The 24,744-nt window shown below is 37.4% G+C and overlaps 3 protein-coding genes across 9 annotated transcripts in view; 1 reads left to right on the forward strand and 2 right to left on the reverse strand.

Annotated features, from left to right (window-relative positions):
• The window catches only part of LOC127681614 (zinc finger protein 665-like), a 233,961-nt gene that overhangs the window by 103,846 nt on the left and 105,371 nt on the right, over positions 1-24,744 (reverse strand). The gene's annotated exons all lie outside the window — the stretch shown is intronic.
• LOC127681600 (oocyte zinc finger protein XlCOF6-like) overlaps positions 1-24,744 on the forward strand; it is a 1,434,619-nt gene that overhangs the window by 47,560 nt on the left and 1,362,315 nt on the right. The gene's annotated exons all lie outside the window — the stretch shown is intronic.
• Positions 10,979-24,744, reverse strand: part of LOC127681615 (oocyte zinc finger protein XlCOF6-like) — a 988,257-nt gene continuing 974,491 nt past the window's right edge. For 5 of the 6 annotated variants that reach the window (XM_052178087.1, XM_052178089.1, XM_052178088.1 and 2 more), the window contains 3 exons: positions 23,909-24,000; positions 19,202-19,328; positions 10,991-13,119 (listed from right to left, as the gene is read on the reverse strand). In XM_052178087.1, coding sequence (XP_052034047.1) covers positions 11,048-13,119; positions 19,202-19,328; positions 23,909-23,938 — 2,229 coding nt within the window. In that variant the 5' untranslated portion in view covers positions 23,939-24,000 and the 3' untranslated portion in view covers positions 10,991-11,047. Of the gene's footprint in view, positions 13,120-19,201; positions 19,329-23,908; positions 24,001-24,744 lie in introns of all 6 variants that reach the window. The other variant, XM_052178084.1, reaches the window with a different exon arrangement.

The raw sequence follows: 24,744 nt of genomic DNA on the forward strand, positions 1-24,744 counted from the left end.
CTTCACCCATCTTTTCTACACTGCAGGTAGCAATGGAGAGTTCAAGGTAGAGGCTACAAAATCTAAATGAAGTAATCATCTTCAAAGTGTTTTTCTAATGTTCTTTTAGTTGGTATGTAGAGAAGAAAAACTGACTGTCAAGGTTTTTGTAGCAAGAAGTCTTAATAGAAATGAGGACCAAATATGCCATCATAAACAAATATAAGAAGATCGAACTAATCCTATGCCTCCTATCAGATCACTATGGAGTAAAAGTGGTCTTCAATAGCAACAAAAACAACAGAAAACCCACATACACGTGGAAACTGAACAATATTCTACTCAATGATACCTTGGTCAAGGAAGAAATAAAGAAAGAAATTAAAGACTTTTTAGAACACAATGAAAATGAAGACACAACATACCCAAATCTATGGGACACAATGAAAGCAGTGCTAAGAGGAAAACTCATAGCCCTGAGTGCCTCCAAAAAGAAAATGGAGACAGCATACACTAACAGCTTAATGACACACCTGAAAGCCCTGGAACAAAAAGAAGCTATTTCACCCAGGAGGAGTAGAAGGCAGGAAATCATCAAACTCAGGGCCAAAATCAATCAAGTAGAAACAAAGAGAACCATACAAAGAATCAACAAAACCAGGAGCTGGTTCTTTGAGAAAATCAACAAGATAGATAAACCCTTAGCCAGACTAACCAATGGGCACAGAGACAGTATACAGATCAACAAACTTAGAAATGAAAAGGGAGCTATAACAACAGAAACTGAGGAAATTCAAAAAATCATTAGATCCTACTACAAAAGCCTATACTCAACACAACTGGAGAATCTGGAGGAAATGGACAGTTTCCTAGACAGATATCTGACACCAAATCTAAATCAGGATCAAATAGATCATCCAAACAGTCCCATAACACCTGAAGAAATTAAAAGGGTCATAGAAAGTCTCCCAACCAAAAAAAGCACGGGACCAGATGGCTTCAGTGCAGTATTCTATCAGAACTTCATAGAAGACTTAACACCAATACTCTTCAAACTATTCCACAAAATAGAAACAGAAGGAACTCTACCCAACTCATTCTATGAAGCCACAATTACGCTGATACCAAAACCACACAAAGATCCAACAAAGAAAGAGAACTTCAGGCCAATTTCCCTTATGAATATTGATGCAAAAATACTTAATAAAATTCTTGCCAACCAAATCCAAGAACACATCAAAACGATCATCCACCATGATCAAGTAGGCTTCATTCCAGGGATGCAGGGATGGTTCAATATAAGGAAATTCATCAATGCTATCCACTACATAAACAAACTCAAAGAAAAAAACCATATGATCATCTCATTAGATGCAGAAAAAGCATTTGACAAAATTCAGCATCTTTTCATGCTAAAAGTCTTGGAAAGAACAGGAATTCAAGGCCCATACCTAAACACTGTTAAAGCAATTATACAGCAAACCAGTAGTCAACATCAAACTAAATGGAGAGAAACTTGAAGCAATCCCACTAAAATCAGGGTCTAGACAAGGCTGTCCTCTCGCTCCATATCTTTTCAAGATAGTACTTTAAGTTCTAGCTAGAGCAATTAGACAACATAAGGAGGTCAAGGGGATACAAATTGGAAAGGAAGAAGTCAAATTATCACTATTTTCAGATGACATGATAGTCTGCTTAAGTGACCCGAAAACCTCCACCAGAGAACTCCTACAGCTGATAAACAACTTCAGCAAAGTGGCTGGTTATAAAATCAACTCAAGCAAATCAGTTGTGTTCCTATACTCAAAGGATAAGCAGGCTGAGAAAGAAGTTAGGGAAATTACACCCTTCACAATAGCCACAAACAATATAAAGTATCTTGGTGTAACTCTAACCAAACAAGTGAAAGATCTATACGACAAGAACTTCAGGTCTCTGAAGAAGGAAATCGAAGAAGACCTCAGAAAATGGAAAAATCTGCCATGCTCGTGGATCGGCAGGATTAATATAGTTAAAATGGCCATCTTGCCAAAAGTGATCTACAGATTCAATGCAATCCCCATCAAAATCCCAACTCAGTTCTTCACAGAGTTAGAAAAAGCAATTCTCAAATTCATCTGGAATAACAAAAATCCCAGGATAGCTAAAACTATTCTCAACAACAAAAGAAATTCTGGGGGAATCAGTATCCCTGACTTCAAGCAATACTACAGAGCAACAGTGTTAAAAACTGCATGGTATTGGCACAGTGACAGACAAGTGGACCAATGGAATAGAACTGAAGATCCAGAAATGAATCCACACACCTATGATCACTTGATCTTCGACAAAGGTGCCGAAAACATCCAGTGGGAAAAAGATAGACTTTTCAACAAATGGTGCTGGTTCAGAGGGAGGTCAGCATGCAGAAGAATGTGAATTGATCCATTCTTATCTCCATGTACTAAACTTCACTCAAAGTGGATCAAGGACCTCCATGTAAAACCAGACACACTGAAACTAATAGAAAAGAAACTGGGGAAGACCTTTGAGGACATGTGCACAGGGGAAAAGTTCCTGAACAGATCACCAATAGCTTATGCTCTAAGATCAAGAATTGACAAATGGGACCTCATAAAATTACAAAGTTTCTGTAAGGCAAAGGACACTGTTAAAAGGACAAAATGGCAACCATCAAATTGGGAAAGGATATTCACCAGCCCTACATCTGATAGAGGGCTAATATCCAATATATACAAAGAACTCAAGAAGTTAGACCTCAGGGAACCAAATAAACCTATTAAAAATGGGGTACAGATCTAAACAAAGAATTTTCACCTGAAGAAATTCGGGTGGCCAAGAGGCACCTTAAGAAGTTGTCAACATCATTAGTCATTAGGGAAATGCAAATCAAAACAACCTGAGATTTCACCTTATACCAGTCAGAATGGCTAAGGTCAAAAACTCAGGAGACAGCAGGTGTTGGCGAGGATGTGGAGAAAGAAGAACACTCATCCACTGCGGGTGGGGTTGTAAGATGGTACAAACACTTTGGAAATCTATCTGGCAGTTCCTCAGAAACCTAGACATGACACTTCCGGAGGACCCTGCTATACCTTTCCTGGGCATATACCCAAAGGATTCCCTGGCATGCAATAAAGACACATGCTCCATTATGTTCATAGCAGCTTCATTTATAATAGCCAGAAGCTGGAAAGAACCCAGATGTCCCTCAAAGGAGGAATGGATACAGAAAATGGTATATTTACACAATGGAATACTACTCAGCAATTGGAAACAATGAATTCACAGAATTTTTAGGCAAATGGTTTGATCTGGAAAATATCATCCTAAGTGAGGTAACCCAATCATATGGAATGCAATCTCTGATAAGTGCATATTAATTAGCCCAGAAACCCTGAATACCCAAGGCACAAATTACATAACAAATGACTCCCATGAAGAAGTATGGAGAGGGTCCTGATCCTGGAAAGGATTGATCTAGCATTGGAGGGGAATATAAGGACAGAGAAAAAGGAGGGAGGTGATTGGAGAATGGATGGAGAGAAGAAGGTTTATGGGACATATGGGTAGGGGGGATCTGGGAAAGGGGAAATCATTTGGAATGTAAACAAAGAATATAGGAAATATAAATATTAAAAAAAAAAAACAAGTGTTCTGTGAGGCTGTTCTAGGAATTTACATTTTGGCCCTACCCGACGTTCTCAATGGCCTGGCTCTTGACTTGCTCTGAGCATGTCAATCCAAAGAGGGAGAACACAGAGTGGTTTCAGAAATGGTCCTTCCCTCCCAACAATGTGTCCTTGACTATATTGTGTGACATTAAGCGCTGGCTTTCATCATCTATGTCAATGCCACTGAGAGGCGAAGGGTACACCGCAGTCCATTTATTATTACAACAAGGCCACTGACTGATGAGCAGCATTTCTCATGACTGATTGTATCTTCACCTATCTATGGACACAGCCATTTAGGGTGCTCCAAATTTTACTCGTGTAATGTCTAAAGGGTTTTTCATCATGATCTCCTGGCTGGGATCTCTGTGAATCATCAAGAAAGAGGAATGAAACCGAAAATATTATAGCATAGGTAGTAGGATCTCTGGAGTTTGGGGTCACCCTGATCTACAGAGCAAATCTCCGAACAGTCAGGACTTCAGCGAGAATCTTTAGCCCAGAAATCTCATGGCTTGTGGCCCTCTGTCCCTCCGAAGCATGGTGTTTTTCTCCTGCATCTCCTAGCCTGCCTATTGGAACGTACAAGTACCATTTTTCTGCCCATCCTTTAGCTCCTAGCATATTTATTAATCAATCAAAAACCAATTGGGAAAAAGAAATTTCTGTATCTATAAGCAGCTTCCAGAACAAAGAATCAGAACCACTCCCTACAGAGAACAGAGACCAGCATGGCTTGAACTGTACTCCCCATGTTCCCATTCTTTGTGTACAAGGTCTAAACTCCACAGAACATGTCTGTGCTAGGAGGTCAAGACGTTAGGAAAGTAAACTTCTGGCCCTACTCCAGTAACATTTCTGTTCTTCTAAACAGGAGAATTCAGCAAGGTACCATCATAAAGAGATTGTATGGGAGCCTGTTAGATGGTGGCTATTTAGAAGAAAATGAAGAGACTTTCAGAAGCCGGACCATCTGTGCCTGACATTGGACATCAGCCTCTAGAATTAGGAGATGTTACTGTTTCTGTTGTTTAATCATTGCAGTCTCTGGCCTTGTGTCTTAGCCCAGGTAGACCAATGCAACTATCTCAGAAGTGACACTAAAGACTGGCAGAGATCTGATTGCAGTTTTGAATAGCAGATAGGTCTTAATAGTGTTATTAAAAGAGCTTAACAATTACTATCTACTTAGGAATGCTTATAGGATCATCATTGAGGATAAAGAAAGCATCTACTTATATTTAGATTATCACTACAAGATAGTCCCTCTTATAGTTCTGCAGATATCTGCTCAAAAGTGTGTGCTAATACGTAGTGACTGTATAATAGGAACAGGAAAAGCAGGTACAAGACAAGGCTGTACACTCTCCCAATGTCTCTTCAATATACTACTTGAAGTTGTAGCAACAGCAATAAGACAGAAAAAGGAGATGAAATGGATACAAACTAGAAAGGAAGAAGTCGAAATATCACTATTTTCAGATGATATGGCAGTATACATGGGTGAACCCATAAATTCTACCAGAAAATGAGAATTCATAAATATTTTAGCAAAGTGACTGGATGCAAATTTGACTCTAAGAAATCAGTAGCCCTCTTCCACACAGTCATGTTCTACCAATAGAATGTTCTCACTGCACATGGTACACAACAGGAAAGGAAAGATTTTTTTTATGTAAAAATGGTAAAAAATAAATTTGTTTCAGCAGCAATGAACAATTAATGCAAAATATAAATAGGAATGCTAAAAGGATGTGTAATTTTAAGAAAGCCAAGTTCAAAAGTATCCAGATTAAAATAAAAATCAATATTTAAATTGGAATAGTGGAAATTATTGATCATTTTCTGAGGAGTACAGCATAAGATATCAATAGAAAGTCAATTGAGACATTTTACAAGTTTGTTCAAATACCAAACAATTTTTATCAAAGTCATTCAGGAAATGGAAAAACAAAATAAAAATTCGTAGTGCTTGACTAACCCTCCAAATCCTTCACTGAAAACAAATCAGGAAACATGAATTTTCCCGATGTTACAGTATGCGACAGTCATAACAAAATTCATTTAATATTGATATTAAGGCATAAAGAGATGTGCATAGTATGGTAACATCAACACTGATATGCACAGTTCAGTGAAGTATAATTTCCCAAATATTAATTCTTACAAAGAAAGTCAATCACAGGAACCTTAAGAAAATCTTGAAACTATGTAAAATAGATTCCTACAGAATCAAGTTTACAAAGACAGAATGTGGAAAACAAACTTATACCATTTTTGTTTCCACACATTGTTGATGGATTTTTTTTTAAATGTTAGCTGTGGTTTATATATGTGGAGAGAACATGTATGTACTCTCTATGTGTGTTGTGAACTATATTCAGGAAAAGGCATCAGATGTCCAAAACTGACATTAACGTTGGGTATCCCATGTGTTTTGGGAACTGAACTGATGTCCTATTCAAAAACAAAACAAAAAACAAACAAAAAAACCCAAAAAGCACCTCTGTGAACTGGAACAGCCTCACAACAGCCTCCAAGAGAACATGCCCATTTCCTTCCCAGGCTCCTGATGGACTGATCATCCCTATCTCAAACCTGAAAAATATCTGCTATTGTCTCCTTTCACAGCACCTGACAAGCATCTTTGTTTTGATTCTCAGTTGAAAAACCCATTCTTATCAGTAAACCTTCCACATGAGAAATCTATTCTACAGAAAGTACCTCAACTTCTAAAAGGGCTTTGCTCAAGCGAAAAAGAGAAACAAACACAGACAATTCTGCACAAAATTTCTCAGCTCACATCCAGTTTCAGATGAGAAAATATCTTGAAAGAACTGTTTAAATTAGAACAACTTGAGACCCACTACTTCTTTTTTTTCCCCCTCTATACTCTTTGTTTACATTCCAAATGCCTTCTCCTTTCCCGGTTCCCCCCCTTCCCATAGGTGCCCTAAGCCCTCTTCCCTCTGCCCATTCCCCAATCACCTCGCTCCCATTTCTCTGTCCTGGTACTCCCCTAAAATGCTGGATCAAGCCTTTCCAGGGCTTCTAATCATGTCGTTCAAATAAAGGTGCAAATGGGACTAAAAATTTGGGATCAGTGTACAGCACCGAGTTCCTGAAATTTCCATGGAACAAATCTGAAGGATGAGTTACACCCCTAGTAAGGAACAACATGAAGAACAGGCAAAGGCTCATGTAATGTTCCCTTCTCTTCTAAGGATCTCAATTTTCTCTCTGAGATCTAACATTCATTTACACAATGCTCATCAACTTGCAGGGTGGTTTTCTCTGAAAACACAAAGAATAAGAAATAAAAGAAAAATAGCACATGACTACAGTTCTGAATCTTCCAGTATCAGTTCAAAGCCAGGTGAACAGGTTCTAGGTAATGACCATCCTCTTGAGTTGACTGTTAAGAAATCTGGAAAGTCTCCTAGAAAGGTGAGTGTCTGAGCCAGATGTGTTCTTGTACTGACTTAGCAGAGTACTAAAAGGCAGAGTCAGGCAGATGCTTCTTAAAAAATCACATTGTATACTAGGTGACTTCCTAGTGATAGAGGGAAAAGAAGCTTTTTCAAGACAACAAATCAAAGAAAATTAACAGCAGGCCACCTAGCCATGTATGCATGAGAACAATGCACTATTCTAGAAGGAGAAAAAAGACACAGAATTTTTCTCATAGTTACCTGATCAGGATTATGTAAATTTTGATCTCAATTGTTATCTTAATGTATATTGCATTATCAAACTAGAAAAACATTATGGCCTAATATTACCTCACAGCATGCAGACATAAGTGTTTTTACAGACTCTAAGGCATAACATTAATAAATCAGTATACAAAGACATATTTCTTAATGCTGTATTTACAAGTGACACTTCATATGTTTCAGATGGAAAATAAATATGGAGTGTTTCCAACTTAATCTATGTTTATACAACCATAACTTTAAAGACAGCTAATTTGTTTAAAAAAACACTTAACTATAACTTCACATGCCATTAAAATTCCAGTGATCTTTAAGGAACTAAGATCTAAAAAGCCCACTGGGAATGAAAAATCTCCAATAGCAAAGGCCACTCTCTTTACTAGGATAGTGATAAAACAGGGGAGTTAGAAACCATAGATGGGTGTGAAATATATACCAGCTTTGTACCTGCCACCAAGCAAATATGGCCATGTTTGCAAACAGCACACAACAACTCCCACTTACAAATTATTATATAAATATCCTGGAAAAAATAAGATAAATGAAAAAAATCACAATGAGTCACACCTACATATTCAGTAATTATCAACACAGTAAAGATATGGACATTAGGATTTGAGGGTCAGTCTTTTCATGAGCAGGAAAGAAAGTAGTCTCAGTGATAGTCTAGTTCATGTCTGTCTACTAACCAAAAACTCCTGCACCCTGGGATGTTCTATGGGTTCTTCAATGCATTTTCAACCAAACTGGAGAGGCTGATACTTTTTTCAAGGCCCAAATGTGCAGGAAATGCAAGGGGATATTTGACCTGGACAGTGTCTTCCACTCCTCATTCCACACCATGTTGCATTCAGAATTCTCAGGACAAGGATGGGTTTCTGATCCCTCCTTCTCTCAGGATCCCAGTCCCTTTTCTTAGTTCTCCCATCAAAATATCAGTTTCAATCAAGTAATTTACCATTACCACATACTCCAAAAGCTTCCCATCCTCAGACTGTAAGACAAGTTCTTTTGCAGCTGAAGAGAAGTTGTCTTTCCCTGCATGGTCTTAGTCCTCCTGGGTTCCTAAAAATGAAGCCACTGGAAGTTCCTCTAGGAAAGTCCTTGAGGCTCCTGTATGACAGATAGTGTGGTCCTTATAATGCTAGTTCACAAATACTGTATGTTCCAACTCCAGAGAGCCTCTGATCCATTAATCTTCAAATGTGATATGGTGATTTTTCACTAAGTAAATGACTTTCAGCCTTCAAATTCTTTATGGATTCAATTCCACATAACTCCAATAGTGAATCTACCTGGAACTGTTCTGTCCACCCTCACTATATACTTGCTGTACCATAGACAAGTATGTGGATAAATGGCTATAGAATGAAGACAATCATATTGTGTTAGGGGTAGAAATTGAGATTTATTTTTATTGTATACAATTTGAAATTCTACAATAGCACACTGTAAATCTCTACACATTTGGAATAATTATTCCATTATTCCAATAAGTCATCAAGTAGTGGGGCGTAGATCGGATGAACTTGTGTAACTGGAATCTCCGTAAATTGTACAGTTGGTTGCAATTTCCTGATTGTCAAGGCCTATTCCAGACACCTAACTTTGATTTACCTGGTGGGTGCGCTTTCAATATCCCTGACATTCCAATTGACAGAAATTAGACATAATCATTTTAAACCAAGGCCATGGTATAGTAAGTATGGATGTGATCAATATAGAATATGTTACATTTTCTAAGATCTCAATTTTCTGAGCCTTCACGAATTTTGTGTGAATAATTTTGCTTGAAGTAAAGACTTTTGTCTTTTTTCAGTACTTCCAAATGCATTTCCAGGATGTTTATTACATGTGTGAGCATGTTCCTTATTTACTACTAATAAGCTTTCTCATAGGTTCATGATATTTGTTGCTTTTTTTTTATTTGATCTTTTGGATTTGTTTTTTGTTTTTTGGTTTTTGGGTTTTTTTTTGTTTTGTTTTTTGTTTTTTGTTTTTTTGAGACAGGGTTTCTTTGTATAGCTCCGGCTGTCCTGGAACTCACTCTTGTAGACCAGGCTGGCCTCGAACTCAGAAATCCACCTGCCTCTGCCTCCCAGAGTGCAGGGATTACAGGCTTGCACCACCACCACCCGGCCGGTTCATGATATTTGTAAAAACAAATTCACACATGAAATTAAGATGAGAGCAATACATTGATAGTAAGTTATTGAGTAATTTTTCAGGATGTATATGGTGTAATGTATAAAATATCAGTCTTCTGGAAATGACTTAAGAAAAATAAGGAAATCTAATAGATTTCTTTTGTTGGAGTCTTAAGGCACAACAAGACATGGCACCATAATGATCTGTAGTATGAGCCAATAGGTAGCATTGTTCTGAGTTTTATTGGAATTTGGCTCAATCAAATGCTATTAAAGAGTTTAGAGACATGTAGTTATACAGCACAATATGGATGTCTATCCCTGAAAATGAAGCCATATTTTTATTTATAGTTTGGTAGACTTTTCTCTCATTCATTCCTAAGAATTCATGAAAGAAAGACTTATGGTTGACGCTCCCAAATTATTTCATGTGGGTAGAGTCACTGAGAGTCAAAGAATTCATTTCCCAATCCTAAGACCTTGGAAATACATGTTTTCATTTGCTCTTAATCAACCTGTGACAGGGTCATTTTACCCTCCAAAGGAGTTGTTATCCACATATGGAAAATCACTAGTATTAAGTTCATGTTATAACCTTGCAGAAAATTTTAATGGCTCTCTTATATTTTTCATGAGAGACATTTCCTGGGGAGACACAACATATATTCATCTAAGCATCCCAAGTGGAAAATGATCAAAAAGAAAGAAAGAAACAAAGAAACAAAGAAAAACAAACAAACCCAAATCAAACTGGATTAATCAATAAGCTTTATTAGATATACTTACATGACAATGATCTTTCTGATGAGAGCACAAGGGACACATAGTAAGTTGTTATCCTGGATTTAAATCCAGCATTTGATAGAGATTATGAATAATGGATACTCCAAGAATATCTATAGTCATCTTTTTTTTTTTTTTTGAGAGGTTTCTCTGAGTAGGCCAGGCTAGCCTGGAACTCAGAAATCTGTCTGCATCTGGTCCCAAATTAATGGGATTAAAAGCATGCATCATCACTGCCCAGCCCTGTAGGCATCTCTATAGGATAAAGAACATCTGATTTTGTTTGGTGGCTCAGTGTATCAAATCCTCATTTAAGTAAGATTTGTCTGAATTTCTTTATGTGAGTTAAATATCAAAAGAATGCTGTCAGTATTATTAACCAGTTTGAAAGGTGTATTACATACCTTAATTAGCTTTCCTTTTGAATCATTTATTTCAGTTTCAAGGAAAGTGTCCAAAAATACTATATTCTTTTGGCTTCCCTACTTGGTTTTTATCTTTTATTATTTCAGGGTGAACAAGTAACTTTCCTACAATGTCATATTTTCAAAGTATTTCCCCACAGAAATAGTACACATTATCTGAGATTTGTACATGGCATGAATGTTTTCACAAGTTTTGCCTACTTGTAATAATTATGTTCTGTAGGGCATTATTTGCATTTGTAAAGTTTCTCATCTAAATGAGTTCTATGAAGAATTCTAAGACTGCCTTTGTCAGTAAAGCAATTTTCACATTTACTCCATCTCTAAGGTTTCTCTCCTGTATGAATTCTCTGATGATTTTGAAGATGGCATTTTTGGGTAAAGCATTTGTCACACTCACTGCATTTGTAAGGTTTCTCTCCTGTATGAATTCGCTGATGAAGATGAAGATGGCATTTTTTGGTAAAGCATTTGTAACATTCACTGCATTTGTAAGGTTTCTCACCTGTATGAGTTCTATGATGACTTCTAAGACTGCCTTTGTCAGTAAAGCATTTGTCACATTCACTGCATTTGTAAGGCTTCTCTCCTGTATGAACAAGCTGGTGACATCGCAGACTACCTTTGTACTGGAAGCATTTGTCACATTCACTGCATTTGTAAGGTTTCTCTCCTGTATGAACAAGTTGGTGACATCGCAGACTACCTTTGTACTGGAAGCATTTGTCACATTCACTGCATCTGTAAGGTTTCTCTCCTGTATGAATTGTCCGATGAATTCTAAGACTGCCTTTGTCACTAAAGCATTTGCCACATTCACTGCATTTGTATGGTTTCTCTCCTGTATGAACAAGCTGATGACATTGCAAACTAACTTTGTACTGAAAGCATTTGTCACATTCACTGCATTTGTAAGGTTTCTCTCCTGTATGAATTTTCTGATGAATTCTAAGACTGCGTTTGTCGCTAAAGCATTTGTCACATTCACTGCATTTGTAAGGTTTCTCTCCTGTATGAATGCTCTGATGAATTTGAAGATGGGATTTTCGGGTAAAGCCTTTGTCACATTCACAGCATTTGTAAGGTTTCTCTCCTGTATGAATTCTATGATGAGTTCTAAGACTGCCTTGGTCAGTAAAGCATTTGTCACATTCACTGCATTTGTAAGGTTTCTCTCCTGTATGAGTTCTATGATGAATTCTAAGACTGCAATTGTCAATATAGCATTTGTCACATTTACTACATTTGTAAGGTGTCTCTCCTGCATGCATTCTCTGATGACTTCGAAGACGGCATTTTCGGGTAAAGCATTTGTCACACTCACTGCATTTGTAAGGTTTCCCTCCTGTATGAATTCTATGATGAATTTTAAGACTGCTTTTGTAAGTAAAGCATTTGTAACATTCACTGCATTTGTAAGGTTTCTCTCTTGTATGAGTTCTATGATGAATTCTAAGATTGCCTTTGTAAGTAAAGTATTTGTCACATTCACTGCATTTGTAAGGTTTCTCTGCTGTATGAGTTCTATGATGAATTCTAAGACTGCCTTTGTAAGTAAAGCATCTGTCACATTCACTGCATTTGTAAGGTTTCTCTCCTGTATGAATTCTATGATGAACTTTAAGACTGCCTTTGCCAGTAAAGCATTTGTCACATTCACTGCATTTGTAAGGTTTCTCTCCTGTATGAGTTCTATGATGAATTCTAAGACTGTGATTGTCAATAAAGCATTTGTCACATTTACTACATTTGTAAGGTTTCGCTCCTGCATGCATTCTCTGATGACTTCGAAGAAGGCATTTTCGGGTAAAGCATTTGTCACACTCACTGCATTTGTAAGGTTTCTCTCCTGCATGAATTCTCTGATGAATTTGAAGAAGGGATTTTTTGATAAAACATTTGTCACATTCACTGCATTTGTAAGGTTTCTCTCTTGTATGAGTTCTATGATGAATTCTAAGACTGTCTTTGTGGGTAAAGCATTTGTCACATTCACTGCATTTGTAAAGCTTCTTGCCATTATTGGTTTGTTTCAGCATCAGTTCATGGTTAGGCGCAACACCCTTATCAAATTCTGTACTGTTATATCCTTTCTTATGTATGTGTATTCCTTGATTTAGATTATTTATAGAGCACTCATTTAAACACTTTACACAGTCTTCATCTTTGGATACTTCTCTGGTTTTCCCAACTTTAAGTCTTTTCAGGTTTGGGGATTGAAGTGAGGCATCTCTGTGGTCAGTTTTATAAGGTGTACTTTGGGTGGATTCATTAATCATTTTGCTAAGTTCATTACATTTATAAGACTTCTCTTGCATATTCACATGGTCATTGGCACTGCACTCTATGTCTTGATCTAAGACCTTCCCATGTTTTCCACATATGAGATGATTTTCTGAAAAAGTACAAATAGACATATCAGGGATTACTGTATTGAGAAAAAAGAGATTCAGTAATGAGTGTCTGCCGACATTTCAGGATAACTAGATCTTCTCAAGAATTTGTGCCCTCAAAACAGGTTTCGCTTTTTTTCATAACAATTACAAGTATCCCCAGGAAACCCTCAATTCTGATATATATCAACTGACAAGATACGATAATACCCTTCTAAATCTTGTTTTAAAAACTGCACTTTGCAGAAGCTAGGACAAATAAGTGATCAGTACTGAACTTCCACTAACCAGATCTCTGAACAGTGTACCTCTAAATTTTTATTAAAATTTGATTCATAGTGACACTGCGTAACTTAGTCATCTAGAAATTAATGATGTAATCTATAGATGCTTGTTTCACCGAGCAAATTACTAGGATTAAGATCATGCAGGGCTGGACAGTGGTGATGCATGCCTTTAATCCCAGCACTTGGGAGGCAGAGGCAGGTGGATTTCTGAGTTTGAGGCCAGCCTGGTCTACAGAGTGAGTTCCAGGACAGCCAGGGCTACACAGAGAAACCCTGTCTCGAAAACAACAACAACAACAACAAAAAGCTCATGCTGTACTGTATCAGTGGACCACATGTCAAAATGTAAATAAAAAAGTAACATCAATATTCTCCAATAAAAATATACCTTTATATCTACATAAAACCATTAGCATTGTTTAAAAAAAGACCTAAATGAGGATATCACCATGTTGCCTGGGGACACTGTGGACCTAGAGATGTTGGGAGGTCTGGTATATTCAGGGCAACTTGTAAGGAACCTTCTCTGCCAGTTAAAGCCACTGGAAATCCCAAGGAGCCCAGTGGTCTCTGGACCCATCCACCCCCAAACCCATGCATTACGAATTCCACTCCCCTTTAGCCTGCTCCTTCTCCCTCAGCAGAACACCACGCTGTCTGAACCTCTGAAAACACCATAGTCTCAAGGAATCCAGCAAATCCACTGCACACAGGGCAACTCTTCTGGATCATGCAGGGCAACAGACCTCACAGTCTGAAGATCTCCTAGGAAAACAGCAACAAAAAAGGCAACAGCCCCACAATCTGAAGGCCTGACTTGGGGTTTGCTATAGCCAGGTCAACTGGCCTACCAGGAGACTGGCAGCAACTCACAGACAAAAGAGGCAGGCATCAGTCAAAGACACTCAGACCACCTAGGACCAGGGATAACCAGATGGTGAGAGGCAGGTGGAAGAGCATAAACAACAGAAGCCAATATACTTTGGCATCATCAGAATATAGTTCTCCCATCACAGCAACACTTGGTACAACAATGCACCAGAAAATAAGGAAGCTGATCTAAAATACTATGTCAAGAAGATAATAGAGGCCTTTAAAGAGGCTATAATAACTAACTGAAAAAATACGGGAAAATGTGGGTAAATAGGTAGAAGACATTAAAGAGGAAACAAATAAATCCCTTAAAGAAATATAGGAAAACACAGTCAAATATGTGAAAAAATGAATAAAGTAATCCAAAACCAGAAAGTGGATGTAAAAACAATAAAGAAAACACAAATGGAGGCAAATCCTGAAATGAAAAACCTAGGAAAGAGTTCATGAATTACAGACATAAGCACCACCAACATAATATAGAAGATAGAATAGAGAACATCAGGCATAAAAGATACCTTAAATGACTGTGACAAAACAATCAAAGAAAATTAAAAACATAAAAATCTCATAACCCAAAACATCCAGGAAAACCAGCACATAATGAAAAGACAAAAATCTAAGAATAATAGGAATGGACGAGATCAATGATTCCCAGCTCAAACCGCCATAAAATACCTTCAACAAAATCAAGGAAGAAAACATCCCCAACCTAATGAAAGAGAAGACCATAAATATACAAAAAATCCTATAGAACACCAAATACATTGGACCAGAAAAAACATCCTCTTATCACATAATATTCAAAACACTAAAAGCACAGAACAAAGAAACAATATTAAAAGCTGAAAGAGAAAAAGCCCAAGTCTCATATAAAGGCAGACCTAAGCCAAGAGAGATTGCACAGAGGTCATGCTGACCCAAAGAGAACTTAAATGGCAGCCCAGGCTACTATACAAAGCAAAACTCTCCATCAGCAAAGATGTAAAAACCAAAATATTCCAACACTAAATGAAATTTAAACAATATCTTTAAACCAATGCAGCCTTAGAGTATTCTAGAAAGGAAAACTCCACAAAATGTGGGTACTTATACCACAGGGAAAAAAAGATAATAATCATCTCACAACAAAGCCAAAAGAAGAGAGCCACAAGCACATAAAGCCACCCACCAAAGCAAACATAAAAGGAACAAACAGTCATCTGTCTTGACTATTTCTCAATATCAACAGACTCAATTCTGCTATAAAAAGACATGCTAGTCCGACGGTGGTGGTGCACGCCTGTAATCCTAGCACTCTGGGAGGCAGAGGTAGGCAGATTTCTGAGTTTGAGGCCAGCCTAGTCTACAGAGTGAGTTCCAGGACAGCCAGGGCTATACAGAGAAACCCTGTCTCCAATAAATCAAATGAACCCCTCCCCCCCCAAAAAAGAAGAAGAAGAAGAAGACATAGGCTAACAGACTGGGTATATAAACAGGATTAGAATTTTGCTACTTCCAAAAAAAACGCACCTCAATAACAAAGACAGACACTATCTCAGAGTAAAATGGGGGAAATGTCTTCCAAGCAAATGCTCCCAAGAAACAAGCAGATAATATTCAATATAATAGACTTTCAACCAAAAGTTTTCAAGTAAGAAGAGGACAGACAGATACTTCATATTCATCAAAGAAAAATCCACCAAAGATCAGTGTTAATTCTGAACACCTATGCAAATACAAGGGCACTCACATTAATAAAAAATTTTACTAAAGCTCAAAATACACACTGAACCCCACACAATAAAAGGGGAAGGCTTCAATTCCCAATTCTCACTAATGGATAGGTCACTAAAACAAAAACAAAACAGAGACACAGTGAAATTTATAGAGGTTATAAACCAAATTGATTTAGCAGCAATCTACAGAACATTTCACCCTAAACTAAGAGAATGTACATGCTTCTCAGCACCTCATGGTACCTTCTTCAAAACTGACCATATAATCAGGCACAAAAAAACCTTCAACTGATACAAGAGGATTGAAATAATCTCATGAAGCCTATCAGATCACCACAGAGTAAGGCTGTTCTTCTTTTAGAAGATTTACTTATTATATGTAAGTACACGGTAAATGTCTTCACACACCCAGAAGAGGACATCAATCTCATTATGGATGCCCGTGAGCCACCATGTGGTTGCTAGGATTTGAACTCAAGACCTTTGGAAGAGCAGTCAGTGCTCTTATCCACTGAGCCATCTCTTCAGACTAAGGCTGGTCTTTATTAATAACAACACAAACAACAGAAAACTCACATAACCCTGGAAACTGAATAACTCCCTACTCTATGATAAATTAGTCAGGTAAGAAATAACAATAGAAATTAAAGATTTCCTGAAATTGAATGAATATGAAGACACACCATACCCTAACTTATAGAACACTGAGTGCCCTGGTAAAGCCGTGGGAGAGATCCTACACTAGCAACTCAAGAGCATATCTGAGAACTCTAGAACAAAAAGATGCAAACATACCCAAGAGGAGTAGATAACAGCAAATAGTCAGAGCTGAAATCAACCAAATAGAAACAAAAATAACTATACAAATAATCAAGAAAAACAACAATGCTTTGGTTTTTTTTTTTTTTTTTTTTTTTTTTTTTTTTTTTTTGCAAAAATCAAAAAAAGATAAACTCCTAGCCAAACTAAAGGGCCCAGAGACAGTATCCAAACTAAAAAAAACAAAAATGAAAAGAGACACATAACAACACAATGGAAGACATTCCAAAAATCATCAGATCCTACTACAAAAGCCTATATTCAACAAAACTATAAAATCTAGATGAAATGGATGGTTTTCTAGACAGATACCATGTGATGATATGACAGTATACATAAACAATCCCAAAAATTCTAGCAGAGTTCTTCTATAGCTGATAAAAAAAAAACTTTGACAAGGTAGCTGTATATAATTAACTCATATAAATCAGTAGTCTTCCTTTATAAAAAGGATAAATGGGATGAGAAAGGAATTAGAGAAACAACACCCTTCAAAGTAGTCACAAATAATGTAAAAAATCTTGGGGTAACCTCTAAGCAAACAAGTGAAATATCAAGAACTTCAAGTCTCTCAAGAAAGAAATTGAATAAGACCTCAGAAAATAGAGAGATCTACCATGTCCATGAATTGGTCAAAGTAAGATAGTAACAATGCTCATCCAACCAAAAGCAATCTACAAATTTAATGCAGTTACCATCAAAATTCCAACAAAATTCTTCAAAGATATGGAAAAACAAATTCTCAAATTTATCTGGAAAAGCAATAAAACCCAGAGTAGCTAAAACAATTTTTTTTTTTGGTTTTTTTTTTTTTTGTTGTTTTTGAGACAGGATTTCTCTGTATAGCCCTGGCTGTCCTGGAACTCACTCTGTAGACCAGGCTGGCCTTGAATTCAGAAATCCGCCTGCCTCTGCCTCCCAGAGTGCTGGGATTACAGGCGTGCGCCACCACTGCCCGGTGTAAAACAATTATTAACAATAAAAGAACTATGGGAAATTACCATCCTAGACTACAAGCTACACTACACCGAAATAGTGATTAAAACAACATGGTATTGGTACAGAGACAGACAGGTTGAACAATGGATAAGAAGTGAAGATCCAGAAATAAAATCACGTACTTATGGACACTGGATCTTTGGCAAAGAAGCCAAAAATATGCAACAAAAAACAGAAAGCATCTTCAATAAATGGTGCTGGTCTAACTGGCACTCTGTATGTAGAAAAAGGAAAATAGATACATACCTATCACTGTGCACAAAGCTAAAGTCCAAGTAGATCAAGGACATTAACATAAAACCAAATGCACTGAATCTAATAAGAGACAAATTTAGAAAGGGCCTCAAACTCCCTGGCTCAGGCAGAAAATTCATATATAGAATTCCAGTGGCTCAGACTCTAAGATCAATAATCAATAAATGTGACCTCATGAAACTGGACAGTTTTTGTAAGTCAAAAAGACAAACTAGCAACCTACAGGTTGGGAAAAATATTCTCTAATCCCATGCTCAACAGAGGGCTGAAACCCAAAATGAAAAAAAAAAAGGATGTAAGAAGATAACCATGAAGAAACAACAATCCCCCCAAAAAAGGGGTATAGAACTAAATAGAAAACTCAAAACAAAGAATGTCAAATGGCTGAAAATCACTTAAAGAAACCTTGAAAGTAGTTAGTGAACAAAGTAATGGAAATTAAAACGACCTGGAGATTCCAACTTGTACAAACAGAATGTCTAATATCAAAACGTCATGTGGGCTTTGTCTCTGTTTAAAAGAGTTGCTTACTGTTTACATTTTTCTCTTTCTATCCGACAGGAAGTACTACAATTTGTGGTTTGTAGAGAATTGCTTAATTGGACACAAGTGTTTTGATAATAAAACCAATATTAAGGCTGGGCGGTGGTGGTGCATGCTTTAATCCCAGAACTTCAGAGGCAGAGGCAGGCGGATTTCTGAGTTGGAGGCCAGCCTGGTCTACAGAGTGAGTTCCAGGACAGCCAGGGCTTTATGGAGAAACTCTGTCTCGGGCGGGCGGGGCGAACAACATTAAGGCTGAAAAATCATAAGTAAAGAGTTTAATATACTTGTAAAATTAAGTGCTGAAATTATTATGTTTATAGAAATATTATTGTTTATTCTGAATACTGTTTTTCAACTCAGATGTTTCCAATTAAAGCAATATAAGAGGTATGGAAAGACCTCAAAAAATATAGTACTGGATACTCTTCCAAAGAAACCAGAGAACTGTAAAGTAAATATCATGAAAAAGTGATTCTAACCACAGCTTTCCTTATTCTAGTGGTCTCTTGATATTTCAATGAGTTTACATAAACAGAATGTAAGAAAATTCAAATAATGATTCAGGAATTCAACAAGTGTAGTCTTACCCACAAACAATAGATTGATGTAATTCTCCACCATCACATCCATGTACAATGCCCGATGAGCAAAACTGAGACATTCCCATTCCTCCCGTGAGAAGTCCAGAGTCACATCCTTGAAGGTTAACAGACCCTGCAATGGAAAACTACTTATTTGCTACTGGACAAAATTGTTTTCCTATATTAATAAAAAGCCCTTAAGAATAGGAGATACTTTCTAATACAGAAGAGGAAAGGAAAATATTGAAGGACAAATGTTTTCTAAGTTTTATGGAGATGCGTCTGAAGTTATGAATTACTGCTCTTCCATAGACAATCTATACAATGACTTACTACAATGCTCTAATTCATTAAGGCTCTCACCTTCAAGAATTTTCTGTGGTTTTCTGGGACCTTAGCAGCAAATGAAAAATTTGCAACCAGCACTACACTGAAAATTTGTGTGTGCAGTTGGGATTGTATAATATCTTTTAAAGTTCTCTACTATGAAATTTGTTTCCCAGAATCCTCATGTCACTACACAATGTATTTTTAAACACAGTTCTTTAAAATGCATTAATCTTTGCTGAGCACCACTGGCAGGGAGAATATACAGCACATACACATAATTTCAGGCAAATGTAACCAACATACATCATACAAAAAAAGATGTTTACTCTACAAAATTTACTTTCCTAAAATACGTAGACTTCCTTGCATTTATATCTCTCTGAGAATGCATGATGTAGTCACCTTAAAAGCTGCAAACATTTGCAGAACATACCATGTACATTTGGTATCTTTATTCATTAAGGTACTTTTATGAAGTATTCATTGATATTAAATATAAAACCAGTGTCAAATCACAGATGGTCAAGTTATGATGAGGAAAAATATGTGTCCCATTATACAATGTCCACCTTATTCAAATATGGACACTAGTTCAATCCTGTGTAACGATGTGTCTCACATGACTGCACATCTGTTTGACATTTTGAGGCCCATGTAAAAGTCTATAAACTTTATATATAAAAATAAAACAAACAAATAAATAAACAGGTAAAATATGAAATAGAAAACTAATGAATGGAATAAATGACCAAGTTTTTTTCCTCCTTAAAGAGAAAAAATCGCCAGGCGGTGGTGGCGCACATCTGTAATCCCAGCACTCTGGGAGGCAGAGGCAGAGGCAGGTGGATTTAGTTCGAGGCCAGCCTGGTCTACAGAGTGAGTTCCAGGACAGCCAGGGCTACACAGAGAAACCCTGTCTCAAAAAATACCAAAAAAAAAAACCCCTCCCCCAAAACCCCCCAAAACAAAAACAAAAACAAAAACAACAACAAAAAAAAAAAAACCCAGAAAAAAATCTACAAAGTCATAACATATATAAAATTCAAAATGACATATAGGATCAAATACTTAAGGGAATTATTTTATGAAAGTATATTCTTGACCAAGAATTAGAATAACCAGGGTTGGGGAAATGGCTCAGGGTTTAAGAGCACTGACTGCTCTTCCAGAGTACCTGAGCTAAATTACAAGCAATCAAATTGTGGCTCACAACTATCTTTATTGGAAATTTGATGCCCTCTTCTGGTGTGTCTGAACACAACAACAGTGTTGCCATGGTGGCTCAGAATAACCTGTAAAATGATATTTTACAGACAGAGGCGAGAAATGGCCCATGGGAAAAGTGGAACTTCTTGTATATTCAGAAGCTGAAAATCTTACTTGGCAATTTACTACACTTCTGAAAATTCTCCTCCTTCCTAGTGGCTGGGACATAATATAACCAAGCAAATATAGATATGAAAGAATCCATCTTGTAGCCAAAAAATTCTGCTCACTTTGCTCCAATCATTTATGTAATTATGGTAGAAAAAGCATTCCAAAAATTCTAGTCACAGGTTCTTTCTCTCTCTCTTTTTTTTTTTTTTAAGTCATTTCCTTTTGGGGCAGGTGGATTCTGAAACAACGGGCACAGACTAAGGATATTTACATATGAAGAACCTTATATCCAGGTTAAACATTATGTCTGTAACAAATGAGCATCAGAAATATAATACTGGGGCATGAAAAAAATCCCTAAGAGGTAAATGCACTTGTGGTGACTTCAGTCTCAAGGGTTTGATACTGAACCCAGGAATCTAGGCTCATAATGTATCATTCATTGTACATAAAAACATGCAGATGCTCAATTATATATGTAAAAAATATTGAAAAAATAAAAACATCAACACAACCCTTCAGTTTTACTGGTGCAACATGCCATTTCAGGGAAGAAGAAACACAGTAGATGAACAATTCTTCCTTCTAAAGAAGAAAAGGGAACAAAATTGGAAAAGAAATTCCAAGCAAATGGTCCCAAACAACAAGCTGGAGTAGCCATTCAAATATCAAAGAAAACTGACTTTCAACAAAAAGTGATTAAAAAAAAAATGAGGAAGGACAACACTTCATTCACATCAAAGGCAAAATCTACCAAAAGAAACTCTCAATTGTGAACATCTATGTCCCAAATGCAAGGACATTCACATTTGTAAGCGAATCTTTACTAAACATCAAGGCACATATTGAAAGAAAGCAATCACAGGTAAGGAGGGAGGGACCTCGGAGTGAAAGGGCCTGGTGGGGAGCGGGGAAGAGGAGAACCTGATCTGGTGTTGGGTGGGGGAAAAGGACTGAAGCCCTGAGGGCCAACAGAAAGAATGGAAACATGCAACCTCAGGAGGTAGGAGGTTGCAGGGACCCTCCAGAATGCACCAGAGAACTGGGAAGTGAGAGACTCTCAGGACTCAAAGGGAGGGACCTTAGATTTAATACATGACAAAAGGGAGAAGGAACTTATAGAGCTCACTTCCAGCAGAAAGCCAGGGCATCAATTGAGTGTGGGGGTTGCCATACCACAGTCAAAACTCTGACCCATATTTTTTCCTGTCTGAAAGAACTGCAGGGATCGCAATGCAGAAGACACTGGGTAAAAGAAAGTACAGCAACAGGCCCAAAGTGGGTTCTAGCTCAAGAGGAACTCACAAGGCCAGACACTGTTACTGGAACCATGGAGTGCTTACAGAGAGGAACCGAATTTGTCCACACTCCAGAAAACACAAGAAGCAGCTGAAAGAGTCAGATGCAGATATTTGCAAGCAACCAATAGACAGAAGCTACTGACCTCTCTGGTTGATTTAGGGAAAGGCAAGAAGAAGCTGAGGAGGAGGGCAATCCTGTAGGAGAACTAGCAGTCTCAATTAACCTGGACCCTCAGATCTCTCAGATACTGGAAAATCAACCATGCACCATACACCAGTTGATATAAGACCCCCAAAACATATACAGCAGAGGACAACTGGGGCTATGTTCAATCAGACAAGATGCACGTAACCCTCAAGAGACTACAGGCCCCAGGAATTTTAGAGATCTGGTTGTGTTGGCACATGGGTAGGAGGGTGGAGAAATCCTGGTGGAGACAGGGGGGTGGTTAGGAGGAATGCCATATGTAACAATCACAGGGTGGATTGCAGGGGGTGGTAAAATCTGGAGTATAAAGACATAAATTAATTAATTAATTAAAGACAAAAAATTTTTAAAATAAAAAATACTGCAATCTGGATCAGCTCACAAACATACAGTGTTATGACAAAAGAAATACAAATATTCCTGCCATCATCTGTGCCTCTAGGAAGCTAATATTTTTACTTTTAGGATTACAGACAGTGGACTCTTATAATTTTATCCTTCTACTAATTGTTCTCTGCCAAGAGCCATTCTCATAGAGATCTCAAAACCCCCTCCTCTCAGCAATTTCTAGTTTGCTTTCTCTAGGCCACCATTAGAAGGAAATGTACTAGTTTAAAGATTAGCCAAGTAAGCTAGATGGTCAGTACATACAGAGCTCACTCGAGTGGGCTCGAACAAATGAAGCTCACCTGTGGTTAGGTTACCATAGCAACTCCTTTCCACTTCTCCTCATGATCAAAATATGATGCCAAGTTCCTACTGCATCTGCCAAATCTTCCCTGAGATCCTGAGAGACAATTCTGAGAAACTGTTCCTGAAGAATGATGCTAGCCCCCTGAGATTGTTCCCCAAATACAATGACTTTCCCCCTTCACCCCTCCCCACACCTGCTTGCTTGCTTTTATAACGCTGTGTGTGAAAATTAAAGTTTGACAGCTTGATCGGAATACTGACTTGCTGTCCTCCTCTTTGTGTTTCTTGCCCCACCCCGCCTTCTTCTTAGGTAGTTACAGAAACCTGGTTGACTGTCCTGCGGGTCGTGACAGTTCTTTTCCATATATTGCTCATGACATCGGTGTCAACATATTTCTATATCCACATCCACAAGCTTTTGTCTGGAACCCTGAAATATCTGAAATGCAACTTATGTGACACATGAGACTTTCCTTCCACATTAAAGTAAAAGTACCCAACTCCATCTAATGTAGACGTTAGCCATCGATAGAGTTTTCAAGAATCATTTACAATAGATTCTCTTTGAGAGCTGCAAGTCTTCAGTCCATGGAAATTGGATGTCCACACAGTTGAAAGTCCAGTGAAAGTATAATGGTGTTATGTAAGTGAAAGGTCTAAACATTAATTTTTCAAAACTCCATAAGAAAATGAAGATCATATAAAATAAGACCTTTACATACATTATCATATATAGATGATAAAACTTTTGAATGGTTTGAATGATAAAGAGATTTCAAAAAGTTATGTGTACAGCACACTGACCTGTGGAGTATTTACCAGAGAAGCACTCATTCTTTTTGTTGTTCTTCTCCCAGTTTCAAATATTGGACCTCTCCTTGAAATTTCACAACACACTTTGAGAAACAAAAAGATGAAATTAATAAAAATCCATTATAGATAAGGCTAAACCACATAAAAATACATTAAAAGTAAAATAATACTAGGAATCTTTTTTTTTTCAAGATTGATTTATTATATGTAAGTACACTGTAGCTGTCTACAGACGCCAGAAGAGGGTGTCAGATCTCATTATGGATAGTTGTGATCCACCATATGGTTGTGGGATTTGAACTCAGGACCTTTGAAAGAGCAGTCAGTGCTCTTAACTGCTGAGCCATCTCTCCAGTCACACCAGAAATCTTGTCAACATTTCTAAAGGCATGAGAGCATGGAGTGACATATTTAGTGTGGAAAGGAATATGAGTATAATCTGATAAATCTTTCTAACATCAACTAGCACCAGACAAAAACAGAGAGCACATGTATACCTGCTATAAAACACTATTACTCAGAGTTATTTCTGAGAATTTGTCTTCCTGGGTCTACTAGACTCAAGAACCCATGGCTACTGTCTTCCATGATCGATGCCTAGAACTGAATGGTGTTTCAGTAGACATCACACTAGAATACGATATCTGACCCTTTGATGTGATTCCACTTCATCCTATCATTTAGACACAGTATATTCACTTTCCATGTGTGCCTTTTGTCTTGGAGTACAAAGATTCTATCTGCCAAATACCAGGGCTTTTGCAAAAGACTAAGTTGTCATCAGATTTAGTTATAGCCATTTTCATCATCATCTAAGAAGGTTTTCG

The sequence above is a fragment of the Apodemus sylvaticus genome, chromosome 3 (genome assembly GCF_947179515.1).
Source record: "Apodemus sylvaticus chromosome 3, mApoSyl1.1, whole genome shotgun sequence".
NCBI classification, from domain to species: Eukaryota; Metazoa; Chordata; class Mammalia; order Rodentia; family Muridae; genus Apodemus; species Apodemus sylvaticus.